The sequence below is a fragment of the Ptychodera flava genome, chromosome 1 (genome assembly GCF_041260155.1).
Source record: "Ptychodera flava strain L36383 chromosome 1, AS_Pfla_20210202, whole genome shotgun sequence".
Taxonomy (NCBI): domain Eukaryota; kingdom Metazoa; phylum Hemichordata; class Enteropneusta; family Ptychoderidae; genus Ptychodera; species Ptychodera flava.
This window is the reverse complement of record NC_091928.1, coordinates 21,384,654-21,400,442: the sequence shown is the minus strand read 5'-3', so window position 1 is coordinate 21,400,442 and position 15,789 is coordinate 21,384,654. Positions and strand designations below refer to the sequence as shown.

The following is a 15,789-nucleotide window of genomic DNA, read 5'->3' as shown; positions in this document are numbered from 1 at the left end:
TACGATTTTCTCATGTACTGAGCCATAACTCGGACATATTTCCACCAGTATCATTCAAAGTTGGTACAAGGACATTGACCTATTTTATACATGCTCGTCAATTTGTTTCACGTCATGTAGCAGTGTCATGTCAATTATTGAAGTTTCATAATTGGGCTGATATGTCAAGAAATACCGCATCAAATTTCATGAAACTTTGTACTGATGTTAAACTCACTTACTTTAATAGTGAAAAAGACATTTATCAGTGTCATTTATGTAATAAACTTTCCTAATTAGAGTGATATATCCACAAATACAACGTCAAAATTGATGAAACTTGATACAGATGTTGATCTCATAGTGTTGTAAATACTGCATTTAACTTTATGAAATATGGTACCGGTGATAATCTATTAGTGTTAGGATAGTATGAAAAAATGTTTTGCAACATCCTGTCAACTAATTCCCAGTTGACTCATTTAATGACCTTTAGGATAGTGGCCTAAATTGGTTTTATGTTTTCATCACCATGGAACTCATTCTTGGCCATTGAGTGCCATCTGTATCAAAGTATTTTCACCACAGACCTAATAAAGAGGACTCTATCCTCTCTGAGGACCTGTAATCAAAGTACCCATTAACAAGTGGGGACTGTGTCATCAACGATGACTTGTATTTTCTAAAATTGCTTCTAAACTGTGGCTACTTTGTCCCTATCGCAAGATCCATGTGAGTCCTACGTCACACTACAGCAACCCTGGCGGAGTATGTACTTAAAACGTGATCCAATGGAGCCCGCCTACTGTGACGATGGCCTTGACAATGGTTGGTACAGACTGGACAGTGATGCTGGCGGTGATATACCTGGCACATGTGTACAGCCAGCATTTTGCAGTACTGATATGCCTATATGGCTCAAAGGTGAAGTTGTGATGTCTCGGTTTTAAAAGTTATTGCTTAAGTCATCTGACTGACTGCCTGCCTGACCGATAGACTGGTTTAATAATTGACTGGCCTATAGGTGGATTGATTGGTTGATTAAATTGATTGATTGATTGAATGAATCATTGTTGACTGATTGATTGATTGATCGATTGACACATTCATTCATTATTTCTTATTCATTGACTGACCGATTGCCAGACTGATTTAAATAGGTTGATTGGCTGACTAATAAATTGATAGCCCCAAAGATTGATCGATTGATTTATTTAGTGACTGATTGACTGATTTACGGATCGATTTATTGATTAGTATAAATATAAACATATAAACAGTTATCCCAATTTTAAGCATATGTCATGGACAGTCTATGGGAGTTTACAACTGTCAACTATTCCAACATATTCATTCTCCCCTTGTGGATTTACTAACGAGTTGCTATGTCAACATCCATATTTCATCCCCATTCATTACATTCGGAGAAAAATTGTAATTGTCATACGGAGTAAACTGACAAGGTTACATCTACATCAATCATCTTTGTGAATTTGGTTCATACAGATTTCCGGCCGACAGTTGACGAACTGATCGCACCAAAAACAGTCTGTGTCACTACAAATAATGACACATGTTGTGGAGAAAGTTGGAACATCGATGCCAAAAACTGCTCCGAGTTTAACGTGTACTCGTTGGTTCCACCGCCAAGATGTAACATGGTCTATTGTGAAGGTATTTATCTTGATATCTAGTATTTCGAGACTCTTCAAAAAGATGTAGGAAAAAGTATCTATTTCGCAAAAACAAAAATCATGAAATATTATCACAAGTTGCCACTATTGTCCATTTGGAAGGAAGAATAGGAAATTTTTTAGCAAGATATTAAGGAATAGAAACCGATATATTTAAGCAGGAAACCACCCAAGCGATGGGAATACCACGAGATTTTGGCCAGTTCACGATATAATGCATGCACGAGCGATTGTGAGTGCACACGTCAATAATGAATGGTTTACCGAGGTTTTTTACTGCTGTTATGTTATAAGAGCAGTACATTGAAATTCTGGCGCGAAACTTTAAAAAGAGTTTTCTCCAATAGAGGGTTTGCGCGCGTTCCCGGGCCAACCGTGCCATATCGCGAATATAGCAAGGTTATTTTTTACGTCTCGACCAATCAGATCGCTGTATTTTTGCCATCAATATATTGGTATATTGTGACACAGTCCCTCTATGTTATTGTGATAAATAATATTGTCTAGACTCCGTAAGTACATCTTTCCAAATAAGATTTGACATGGCAGGTCTATGCCACGTACAGGAAACAAAGGTTACCATGTGTTGATCTGCATATACAAAAAATACTATGGTAGTTAGTAAAAAGCGAATTGATACCCTTGCGGTCACAGACACAGGGCGTTCTGCGTGACAGGCAATGTTACTGTTGATAGTCGGGACTAAAAGTGAGTTGTCAAAAACAAACAATGGTAAAAGCCATGTCAAAGATTGAAAACTAGACATTAAAACCTTATTTTGGGTGTAGAACAATATTTTACTGTTAAAACAGGATAAAAATAATAAATGATACATCACAAATACATTAGTTACAGCTTACGGAGCTTCAATAGTAGGAAAAAATGTGACAAAAAGTAAACAAAGACAAAATATTAATGAAAAGACTAGTTACTACAAATGACGAGTTCATTTACTTAACAGGAGAGGAGCCTATTTGTGACGATGACGACGAAGGGGAAGACTGCGTGGGTAAGTGATATGAAGAGAGAGTATATGTAGCATAAAAAAGAGGTACCCACCCATAGACTGAAAATTCCGTCGATCGAGGGCGCTCTTTAACCCCCTCTCTTGGGAGCGTAGAGAGCGCCCTCGGACGACTAATCGTTCAGTTTACAAACCCAGAGAAACATACACCAAGCATATATTTCGAAAAGCGACGAATTGACGTTGCATGCATTGCCTACCACTAAGTACATTCTCACAGTCCCATGACGTCATTTTTCATGAAATTGAGAAAATGTCTAATAGGCTGAATAATAGTATCCGAGACTAGGGCAGAATACTTTGTTAGAGTTAAAAAAACCCTATCGATTAACCAACTTCCATACAAGGCGAATGGTATATGTAATGCCTTGATCAATAACAGTCTTGAATCAGTTGTTTTTATTTACTAGTATTCATTTAACAAATTATCTTCCAAGTAAGCGATGATGGTAATTTTGTCAATGAACACACATGTTAATAATCAATAATATGTTTGTTTAACAAAAAAAGAGTCTCTGAATACTGCTTATACGACAGGAAAATATGTTCATGTGTTTTGTAAAGCATTTTGGCCTTTTCTGCTTGTTATTGTGTATTATACATATGTAGACATTGGATAAGTAACACTATGGTGTCCAATCCATGCCAAAATTACTACTTTGATTATACAACTTGACACGCAATTCCTTTTTCTATTCCACTAATCCGTATCCTATTCCACAACTCTGTATGCTATTCCGTTTTCTATTCCACAACTCTGTATGCTATTCCGCTTTCTATTCCACAACTCTGTATGCTATTCCGCTTTCTATTCCACAACTCGCATTTTTCTCTCTCTTTGTGCGAGGGGACCATTTCACGTCCGTCGCTGCGAATCTTGTTTCATAGCCAGTAACACTGCCCTGCTCCGCAGAGCTAGGTCTAGAATGGCATGTTGAGTTGTGAAATGATATTCATAATCGAATTTGGACTTGTCAAATGAAATTCAGAACAGCATACAAAGTTGTGGAATAGAAAACGATATAGCATACAGAGTTGTAAAATAGAAAACGATACAGCGTAAAATTTATTTGTGGTATAGAAAACGGAATAGCATACAGAGTTGTGGAATATAAAACGGAATAGCATACAGAGTTGTGGAATAGAAAACGGAGTAGTGGAATAGCACGTGGAATAGTGGAATAGAAACTGGAGTTGCATGTCAAGTTGTAAAATCAAAGAAGTAATTTTGGCATGGGTTGGACACCATAGTAACACATCGTCGTCTTCATCCTTAGTATAGCTGCTTCCCTCCAGTGTTCAACAGCACATCCTGGTGACGTCTTGGGAAACATTGTACACTACACGCCCACTTACTGTAAAGTAAAACTGTCGTGACATCAGTCATGTCCTTTTCAGAGATGTTTCCCATAATGCAAGGACCCCCGGTGCTTGAAGGGCCAATATTGACCCATGGCACGTTCCATTTTAAATGCACCGTGGATTTGGCCGACCAATATGACCAGGCAGCCCGCTGTGAAGTTAGTTGGTTGTTTGATGGCGAAACCCACGATGACGTGGAATCGGTTATACTGCACGTAAATTCTTTATCGACCCTTATACCGGGTGAGGTGTTTTCGTACAGGAAAGGGAGACTTGGAGTTATGGTAAGTGATCATTTTAATCGATAACTTACAAGTGAGTATAAACTTATTTTATTCATCTCTGTGTCTGCGTTTTCTTGCGATATGGCTTACTTTCCATTTATTCAAGATGTCAAATTTCCATCAACCTATGGGTGTTTAGCGAAACTGGACGAACATTAAGTACCGCAGTTTTCATGAAGACCTGCTTAAAATCGTAATTCATCTATTTATTTATTTATTTATTTATTTATTTATTTATTTATTTATTTATTTATTTATTTATTTATTTATTTATTTAACTTTCAAAGAATAATCAATCTTCCCAAGTATTCTTGTTACTGTGCAGACTTAAGCAAACAGTGCAAGGCTTTCTAAACAGCACTAATCAGGGAGATTAAACTTGGAGCCACAGGACTGGCGATATCTTTAGCATTCAGCTAAAGTATTAAATGAGGGTAACACTGTTCTGAATCTGACCACGTCACTTCTTACTCCTCAGGTTGGATGTCGAGCCCGTTCCTTCTACGAGAATTTCCACAAAAGTCATTGGTATGCAAGTGACAATTACTTCGTTGGTATCAAGGTAAAGAATAGTAACGTATTTCCTTTTAAAATTTCCTAAGGGAATGTGTCGGTTTGCTTTCATAATTATTACATTGCTTATCCTGTTAAAAATGTTTTGGAGCCTAAAAGATAAAATATATGGTTGTATAATTTGGGCTGGTGGTCACGTTGGTAGGAAATGGAGAAATCACACGCCAAGACTTCTGCATATGATTACAGGGAATGCTTTAAAGAAGAAGATATCCAAAAATACGATGTGTTCTTAAATGTTGTGACAATGACTCATTGTTGTCATTTAGGTCAGCACAGATGACCCATTGGTACTGAGCGAGTCCGATGGACTTGGAACGACGATACCAATCTGGTCAACGATCCCAATTCTCTGTGAGGATTTGACGTATATGACAGCCTGCCGTATCAATATACTAGCTCAGTCGCAAGGTGAGATTGCAACAGGGTGCAAAACACTTTATTTCATTATTTCATTTATAGCCATACGTCACTTGACGTGACGTTCCACAATACAGATTGAGAGCTAATCGTCAGAAAACCACAATACATGAAAATAAATTGTTATCAATGTTGTAAACGGGGAACGATATCAAGAGGTTAATGTAGACAACAAAACCCCGGGGTAATTATTTTCAGCAATTCTGCCACAGGAAATTGTTGGTCTTAACGTGACTTGTCTGCATAGCGAAAGAAGCGAGATGATTACAAACTGAAAGCTGAACATTATTATGAGAGAGTTGAGTAAAGTATTGGTCATGACCTAAACAGTATTGGAGAGTAAAGTCTTCATAACGAAAACACCTAGATTTCTTAGGGGGTCTCGTTACCTTTATGAAGCAGCGTGACCCCTAGAATTTTGGTGATTTTACCATTGTTGAGTTTACATCCTGTATGTTGCGGTCTCATAAAAGCGGGAAGTGCTTAGATCGATGTTTAATTTTCAGGTGAGGAAACAGAAGACGATTATTTCCATGAAGAGCTGTCGTTTGATAGCTGCGACATCGCGATAGCTCCACGTGACTGGGATGAAACCAGCAAAACTGCGACCACGGAGTTCACGATTGTGGCGAGACGTGACTTCATGGACGACGGCGTCCGAAACGTGACCATAAGAAGTAGAGTACTCCCTCCAGACTGTGTTAACAGCAGCTACGTGTCCATCTTTGATGGGTATGAAATTCAACCAATACAGGTACAATATGCTATTTTAAGGTTGGTTCTGAGAAGAAAGTGCATCCAATTACAATTGTCCGTTTTACACATGCCATATTCATTAAAAGCAACCCAGATTGCTACAAAGCATCGACCTTTCAAAATATTACACAGTGTCCATTTATAGAATGCTTCACTTTTAATTATGACTAACTTAGGTCTCTGTCATTGGAGTGGATCATAAACGCTGCTCATCGTTTGGTGACCCACATTACAGGACTTTCGATGGGTAAGTTGCTCATATTACTTACGAAGGATTAAAACTTGATAAATTGCAGAGTTCATTCAGGATAGTTGTCTATCACAAGTAAATAGTTTCTTGTATTGGAGCTATTTTAAGAGTTTCTTGAAGCTGTTGTAGGTCGATCGAATTAGCGAATAAAATGTACTTACTCCAAGAATGTGAGGCTTAAATATGACTTCCTTTTGTTACAGAATTGATATAAGGTGTAAGCTTTTGTTGCCGTCCTAATTTTCAATTTGATTGCAGACTCTGGTACACCATGCTGAAAACCGGATACTTTGTGTTACTTAGAGGAACAACTGACAAAGGCAGTATACTGGAGGTAAGATTATGGAACAGACTAATCTCCGATTGTAGTGAAAAATGCAACTAACACGATTGGAACTTATTTGGGAAAATTGGATAGTGAAGTAACGTCTTGAAAATCTGCAAATGTAAGCTCATCTGCTTTTCTTTTTACGTTACACACTTGCTTTTATTAGTAATTTGTAATATTGAGATATTCAGCTATAGGATATCTAACATTTTTGAGAAATTTGAAAAATATGAAGATCCAATTATCCCAGTTTGTTCCAATCATGTTAACTTCTACGTCTACGTTCTACAGTACAGTTTCACACGCCATACAAACAGGCCAAAATGTATTAGTATTGTCAAAACCACGTTAACAAGTGCATTAAATTTTCTGTGTTATGACTATATTAAAATTATAATGCAAGTTTATGTCCGTGATTTACTAGGCAATATTACCATGTATACAACATATTTTAGGTACAGACAGCGGCTACAGACTGCGCTGAGGTTTCTTGTAACTGTGCAGTGGCGATCCGTGAGAATAATGACCTTGTCATTATGGACATCTGTAACAGAGACAGTTTGAGGATATCAGTTCCAAGTAAGAACCTGTCGCCTGGTACTGCCATCCATCAGCAGTATGGAAACAAACATTATGTAAGAATATCATTATTTACTGTTTTTCAAACGTTCATAATCTGTCTGCATGTCTGTCTAAGACAGACAAAGGTAGAGCTCTATTCAATCATACTTAAACTGAGTTTCTTTAATTGAGTTTCTTTCAATTATTTGAATTCGATAGCGCTTTTTTCTTACGTATTCATAGTAAACATTCTGAATTTTACCGTAGCCAACTTATTGAGCAAGATTGCTAATATCCGGCAACTTCACCCTTTACCATGAATCGCTGGTAAACTACCGGTTTGGGACGTCACGAGAGCAAATTTATTTGAATTCGGTGAGCGATTGAGTTATTCGGGTAGACATAGAGCGAAGTCGAGTTGATTTCAGTCGACAATAGTTAGAAAACAGAGGAAAGGTGGTTTTTTCATGCGCGGTCCAAATGGGGACAAAGCATCAACTTACTCTAACATAAGCAAGCGATGTAATCTTTGTATATCAGAAAAGCTACACATCATCAATGCTGACAAATCTACCCCGTTAAACAAACGCTTGGAGTTGGTTTCAAAATGTCGCCACCAAAACAGATATTATCTATCAAATTTTAAGAACACAACAAATAGAATGATATGACCCGATCATACATACATAAGAGTGTTGAGCTAAGAATCCTTTTCACTTCTTCCTCTGATGATTGCAGGATACATGAAACTTAAGCAACAGATATCATTATCTTGTATTTCAAGTAATTTTGTTATATATATATATATGTTATATATATATATATATATATAATATATATATATATATATATATATATATATATATATATATATATATATATATATATATATATATATATATATATATATGGATTTTCATCTAACGATAAAGTTCAGAATATGACAGGTTGGTTTGCTTTACAAGCAATAAGCATATATGCCTATTTTGAATACCTAATAAAAAAGCGCTATCAAAGTCAAATTGTTGAAAGGAACTCAATTAAACAATGATCAAAGTAGAGCTCTACTTAAACGGATATGCACATATAATATCATACAGGGCGCAGCCCTTGGTGTCTCTCCCTGGGGACCGGGTCAAGATTAGAAATGTTATCTGTTGATTCATGATTAGTTATAGTAAAGAATAAAATAGAATTAATTATTACTTGCAGCTACGTATGTTTGTACGACAACTATCTTCTGATGAAAACAGTTCCTGTAAACGATGTCAGACCCTGCAGGTGTAGATTTTCTGTAATGTGTAAAAATGTTGAACAAATATTGCCAAGTTTTACCATGATAACATAGCTACCTATTTTGTTTAACAGAGGACGTATTTTGCCATCATTTTCGTTGCAGTAGTAACTGCACTGCTCAACTTCCAATCGCAGACAGTAATATGGTTGAGCTGAAATCTGTTGAGTTATGAGACCCACCTCATGTGTATCAATTAGCCTTGAATTTCGCAAAATTACCACTGGGGGCACTATTTTGACCTTTCGTGGACTTGCTCACACGAAATTTTGACCAGGTGTACAAGCTACGCCTGATTATACACCTGCCAATGAAATTTTCGGTCGCTGAATGTTCTAAAGTTGGAAAATTTAGCTCAACGCTACCATGGTCGCCTATGGGAAATGAATAAGTGGTCTTGTGACACCTTCCGGTAACTCGCACAGTATGTTATGAATCTGCACATGGATAGTTAGTAAGCCGCCGGCGCGACTATTATGGTTCTTGGCAACCCTTCACGGCACACAATTTTTTTCTGGACTTGAAATAAACTATTGATTAAAACTTGTGCTTTACAATGACGGCTGTACAACTCTATCCTTTTATCAAAGGTGTATATGTACTCTGGTGTCACACTTGAAGTACGGCTGGTCAGCAGTGCGCAGGGCAAGTGGCTGGATGTCTTTGTCGTCCTTCCTTCCGATTATACCGGACGCACGATGGCGCTGTGCGGAGATGGAGACGATGACGACACCAACGACTTCACAAAGAGGAACGGTGAAATTACAGAAGATCTGGATGACTTTGCGGAGTCATGGAGGTGAGAAAGCATTATTGATGGCGTAACGATGAGCAACAGTGACCGGTATACAAGCTTTGGGAAGAAATATTACAGAAAAAATCATGACAAGTTTGATTATCTATTGCACGATCTTGAGCTAAAAAAATTATATCAGTACAGCTTCAAAAAACAGGGGGGGGGGGGGTTGTAGCAGAAAATTTTGACCTTTACGGCATATGAAGCAGATATATAAAAGCTAATTGATCAGAAACATCTGTATCAGAAATAGGAATAGAAATCGTAAGACTGGAAACCATAAGTCTCAAAAACGTATATTTGACCATTAATCTACATTGTATTGATGCTTAAAATTAACGTAGGCCAGCCCCTATATATGCCCTAAATAGAAACACGTTTTCACAATATTATCAAAGATGTGTCATAAATAATACAATAAACGTACAGGCTATGTGTTCGTCTACGAATTGTTCTTCACTACGGATGTACATTCCTTTTTACAGGGTTTTAGACGAAGAGAATTTATTCTTGAGATACGATCGGCTGTCATGGATACCGGAAAGCAATATAATGTACTGCAACTGTCCAACTGGGATAGACAGCTTCAGAATTTGTTGTGGATACGGACTGCACACCGACCAATTAAGACTCGGCACCGACATGACGCACCTTTACGCAAACGGGACCACAGGACACAGTGAAAAATCATGCTTGGGCCCGCTTTACGGAAGTGTAGCAATTCACGCAGAAAGTCCGCAGTGCATCGAGAAAACGGATCAGGAGAATGTCAGAGATGATTACGTGGAGGCTGGAGACATCCGGTTTGAATATGATTCCGAATTCAAACCGAGCATCCCGGAATGGCCGACACCGAGCGGCATTACAGAGGGAATGGCACTCGAGTTTTGTGGACAGTTTTTAAGCTCCAACTCCATCTACTCTGCATGCATCGAGAAGACAAACCTGAATACGCAGAAGTACAATGAGACGTGCGTTATTGATATACAGGTATTAACAAGATTTCAATGAAAATTTTGTGTGACATATTTGCTTTTCAGACGACAATGTTCCTTGCTCCTTTGCCTAAGCTTACCTACCTGTGACATCTGCTTAATATTTCTTGCGACAGTTAGAAAGATCTAAGTTTGGACGGTATGAGAGAGTACACTCTTTTATTACATATACCAAAAATTGAGGACCAAAGTTTTACCTGTACTGTAATACCATAGACTGTGCAGTCGTTTTGGTTTGACGTTAAAAGTCTACTCTTATGTCTCGTTGAACAACCAGTGAGGAACATAACTAATTCCTCCAAATCTTCGACAGTTCATACACTCGGCGATCGTTGACTCATTATTAAGGAACATCAAAGACGACATCAATTACAGGGCTCATAATGTCAAAAGTATTGAAGATTTCGAGGGCCTCTAAAGGTTGCATGCGCCTCTGGCCCTCAAACTTTTACAGTATTCTTTTGGTCCACATGTTTTAAACATAGATTGAAATGTCTTATATTTTGTCAGGCAACGGATACCCGCGACTTTGCGCCCTCTACGGCCGCAGCATTCCTATTTGATTGCATGGATCTCGTGCTCCGTAACATCTCTTTGTACGACAAAGACGGCCAAGGAAACAAAGTGCCGCCTCAAGATCTCATTACCATGCTTTGCCCAAGTGATTGCAGCAAACATGGCGAGTGTATCGACAACATCTGCGTCTGTGACAAAGGTTTCACTGGGAGTGACTGTTCTTATGAGAAAGGACAGCCAATACATCTGAGCAACCTCAAGCACGACGCCCTCTGTGACTTGCAATCAAGGCCATGTGAGACAGCGTTTGGCGTTGGAGAGAATTTCGTCAAATCAGAAAGACTTATGTGTAAAGTCAAGCTTACGAGTCAGGTACTTTGATATATCGAAATATTGCTTACTAGCAGAACTACTTATTTTGAAATGGAAATCGTTTTCACATTCCTCTTTTGTATTGATAAATGCTTATGTTATATTTTTGAAAAGCCTGGACTCGACATATTGTTGGAAGTGATGATCGTTTAGTCGATGATAACATGATTGAAAAAAGTAGATTTAAAGGGAAGGGGTCATTGGAACTGCGCCTGTGCGACTTTCTTGTTTTCAAACATTGTGTTTCATGCACGCATCACGCCAAAGTAGCTGCAACTATTGAATTTTATGAAGTACATTATGACCAACATGTTTTGATTTTCACTCATTGCCATCATGCCGTGGATATAGCGTTCACGTCGGTCGTATGGGTCCTATACCACCTTTGAGCTTAGTTCCGACGACGCGCTCCCTTCAAGCCAACACAGGTAGTTTGACATCCTGATTAAGGGAACTTGCTTTCACTTATTAACAATTTTGCCTTGTTTCATAAATAACTTAACGTTTCTGGTAAACAGCGTCACTTTGCCGTTTGAATAAACCAACTCCTATTGTGGCATGACTGCATTTTTATTGATGGCGTAACCTGATGTTAGAAATAACCTCACTGTTACCTTGTTCACATAGTCGTATGAGTCCGTACACCCTCTGAGCGCAGTTGTTTCGATACCCGCCCTTTAACACAAACAAGTTGAGGCGGACATTGCCAATGTCCAATACCGTTAATTAATATTTAAGATATTTCTCTCCGTTTTTCCGACCAGAACAATCATATCTCAGTGTATTACACGGAAGCATACCTCATAAGCTCAACGGAAATCGCATGTCCACTGAAGCACACGGGTATCAACACGTATCCAGCAACAGTCACCAACAACGAACTGCCAGTAGAGTACTCCCATATTTCCTTCAGCTTGGATGGCATAACATTCAGCAACGAACTGCTTTTCACTGTCTTTGACTCGGTATGTGTCGAATGTACAGAAAGCGGAAGCTGCGACAAAAAGGTGAGAGGAAATCGCTACACGGATTAACGCTCTCACGTTCCTGGATTTCTTGGAGCTTGAGATCACCAGTGTGGGGTTGATTTGATCTTAATACATTAACATTGATTGTCCGTAAGTCACAAGTTAAAAAAAGGAAGTAAAGTAGAAAAACTTCTCGTGGAAGTCGTATGTTGTCAAAATATTCAAAAGTGGTAGTAATCTCCGGAAAAGCTGCTATAAAAACTGTAAGGTAATTGCTTTTATCAACGACATTTCGCCGCCGGAAAGGGTTTGATTTCTGCAGTTATTTAAATTAAGTTTATACGCCATCGAGATTTTCCATTAGGTTTCGCCATCGCCACTTGCTTTCCTAACACAATGCATCGTTTCTAACATCTTATTTGCGACAAGTGCCAAGTCCAGAATAAAATTCAGATGTCAAAAAAGAACATAACACATAGAACATATACTTTTTACTGTCCGGCGTTATTAACTATATGAAGTCTAGGCATTTTGATGTGATTTACGAGTAGAGTAACACACAAAAAGTCATGCACTTTTAATGAAATTGAAGTGCAGTTTTTGACAATATCTACATTGCGTAATCAGAGAAAATTATAATTAGTATTCTAAGATGCTGACTTGTGTGAAACGTGCTCTTTTAACAGGGCGATTCATGTCTCATCGACGGTTTGTGCTTCGCTGAAGGAAACCAGCATCGGTTGGAGCCTGGGAAGTACTGTGATGCAGCAAATGACGAGTTTGGATGGACTGAAAAAGGTATTACAACTATTCCGTGGCTTGGATTAATGGCTTGGTGTTGTGTGAATGTTCCAGTACATGTGTTGAGAGCTACCACAGTATGTTCGGTGCAATATTTGTAATAGACGTGAAAATGTACGTTTATGAAACTAACCGGCAGACAAAACATACATGCTCATCTATTTTAGGTTTTCGCTCATTCTTTCTTGCAGAGTAATTCGAAGTCACAGTTCAATAAAATGAACGTAAAGCTAACCAACGTGTTAATGGTATTACCGTAGAACATTTTGTTCTTAAATATTTTATCGACTTTACTACAATTGCCTAAAGTAGATGAGTGGGGCCCGGCAGTACAGACAGACAGACAGATAAACAGACAGAAAGAGATGTACAGAGGGAGCCATAAAGATAGACAGACTGTCAGACAAATTATTTGTATAAGACCTATCACGGAACCCATCCTGTTTTGAAAACGTATTACTAATATGCCGTTTTTAACCCTTTCCAGATATCATTTGGACCACTGACTCGGCCAATTGGACTGAACCGACAACCACAAGTCCTGGGGAATCGGGCGCTCCAAACAGCTCGGTAAGATACTTAACTTTAGAAAAGCTCATTGTATTTATTGTGTACACAAAAATTGATACAATAATAATTTCATCGGTATCGTTACGCGATTCTCCACCACTTATTAAAGCTCGCCGTCTCCCTTAAAGCTAACGATAGGACAGTCGGGATACAGAAACGGAGTAGTGGCTCAAAAGTCTTCAAAGATAACACTGTTTATTTCTAATATATGGATCTTACATATTTCCAGGTGTTGTCCCTTTTCATTTCTGTGATTGTATTCGTAAAGACACCTCCTATATACAAAACAGTGGTTATTTACATAAAATTGAAATGTAATTGTGTAACTTTACATCCTCTCTGTCTGCCTGTCTGCCTGTCTGTCTGTCTGCCTGTCTGTCTGTCTCTCTGTGTCTTTCACTTTCTCTCTTTAGGTGCTGTTTACATCTTTCATAATTACTTAACAAGCTTGAATCAAATTCACTTCCTTTCTACGCTAAGGATTTGTTTAAAATATTTCGTATTGACATTCTTTATTGTAAATCTTTACGTTTAGGAGGCACTAGCTCTAACAGCAATAACGATAACGGGGGATGTATTATTTGTTACAGGGAGGATGGCAAATCTTTCTTGGGTTTGTTGGTGGAGTTATCTTTGGTGCAGCTGTGATTTGTGAGTAAAATATTGATTTGGCGCCCGAAATTTCAGCAACTAGGCGAACCCATGCATAGCCGGTATCGATTTGAGAAAATCGGCTGTGTAAACATGTAAACTATATTTTGAAACATGAGACATAGCTGAACGCTAAAAAAGAAATAAACATATTGATCAAAATATGCTACAGATGGTTAAAATTTACTTCCATCACAAGACTACGAAATCTTATTCCACAGAGAACGACATACAGCACAGGGGAGCATCTTTAAAGCGACTCCCAGGTACACAAAAAAAAGGTTCTTGAAATGATATGATAGCCGCAGCTGTGACCTCATAAATAAGATCGATAGACGACAAGGTAGTTTGAGTGACGGCAAAACGTGTTTACCGCACATAGAGCAGCTTAGAAGGAGACACACAAAAATGCTTCGTAATAGTGCTAAAGCTACCTTCATTATTTATCAATCCATGTCGACAGAGCTAGCACATCAAAAATTGATAATTTTTTTTGTCCTACGATACAAGAATGTAGTGAACATCTTCATATTATATGTAAAATTCTTAAAAGGAGGCAAAACTTTTCTGTTTCTGTGCAGGTTTTGTTTTCTACATACTGCGTAGAAGAGAGGTAAGTATATTTTCTGTTATTCTAGTGGGTTTGCATGTATCCGTCACTCAGACACTGATACATGCATGCATGCATGCATACATACATACATACATACATACATACATACATACATACATACATACATACATACATACATACATACATACATACATACATACATGCATGCATGCATGCATGCATGCATGCATGCATGCATGTGCATGCATGCATGCATGCATATCGAAGTAGACAGATGTCCACGAACATTTTGAATTCATGCTCGGATAAACTGTATACTCGACAATATAATTGTTCTTATACCGCTCTCCACTTTGCATCAAAGACTGTACTTCCCTTAGAAGACATCATAATGTTTTGTATGATTGAATCATATGTAAACGTTGATTTATATAATTGTTTGGTGTTTTTTCATCGTCTTTCGTTTTTTCTTTTAGAAGCACAAGTATAAACTCGAAGGCCATTTGAAAAGGGCCAAATCTCATCAATACAATGACAAAGAATGTCCAGGTGGCACGGCAAATGAAGAAGCATATGAAAACGTTGATGAGAGTGAAGATGTCAGCATACAGACACAGTCACCGGCCAAGATATATGAAGTTATTGACAACCGTATCAGCATGAAGGTAGAGGGCGTCACTCATCAGAACGAGGCTTACATCGATCCAGTCGATCTTCAGGAGCAAAAGTGTGAAGAGTTGCAAAGAAAACGCAGATCCGTTGTTGGCAATCGAATTGCGTAGATATAGTCTTCTTCAAATTACCTTCGTTTTGTTAAAAAACCGTCATTTTAGTCGCTGCTCTAACCATGCTATAAAACAACATAATTATATAAAACAACATGATTGTGGGTCAGCGACGTCTTATGGAGGGGCTCCAAATCCATACGCGTCTGAACAAAGTCAAGTTCAAAAAGTTATACAAACAATTTGTATTTCCTCCTACATAAAATCACCACAATAATCGCAGAAGTCATTTAATG

The 15,789-nt window shown here is 38.1% G+C and overlaps 2 protein-coding genes across 2 annotated transcripts in view; both read left to right on the top strand.

The window, feature by feature from the left end:
- Positions 1 to 15,789, top strand: part of LOC139143494 (von Willebrand factor D and EGF domain-containing protein-like) — a 57,466-nt gene that overhangs the window by 5,739 nt on the left and 35,938 nt on the right. The window contains exon 4 of the mRNA XM_070713865.1: positions 706 to 903. Coding sequence (XP_070569966.1) covers positions 706 to 903 — 198 coding nt within the window. The remainder of the gene's footprint in view (positions 1 to 705; positions 904 to 15,789) is intronic.
- LOC139145708 (von Willebrand factor D and EGF domain-containing protein-like) lies at positions 4,110 to 14,202 on the top strand. The gene is made up of 14 exons (XM_070717052.1): positions 4,110 to 4,343; positions 4,822 to 4,905; positions 5,186 to 5,327; positions 5,843 to 6,090; positions 6,269 to 6,339; positions 6,601 to 6,676; positions 7,126 to 7,305; positions 9,116 to 9,324; positions 9,807 to 10,311; positions 10,827 to 11,204; positions 11,969 to 12,211; positions 12,859 to 12,970; positions 13,461 to 13,543; positions 14,134 to 14,202. Exons 1-14 carry the CDS (start codon positions 4,110 to 4,112, stop codon positions 14,200 to 14,202), a joined length of 2,634 nt encoding a protein of 877 aa, XP_070573153.1.

Coding starts and splice junctions, on each gene's coding strand:
- LOC139145708 (XM_070717052.1), top strand. CDS start 4,110: ATGCAAGGACCCCCGGTGCTTGAAGGGCCAATATTGACCCATGGCACG. Junction 10,312..10,826: donor CGTGCGTTATTGATATACAG/GTATTAACAAGA, acceptor ATATTTTGTCAG/GCAACGGATACCCGCGACTT. Junction 13,544..14,133: donor CGGGCGCTCCAAACAGCTCG/GTAAGATACTTA, acceptor TATTTGTTACAG/GGAGGATGGCAAATCTTTCT.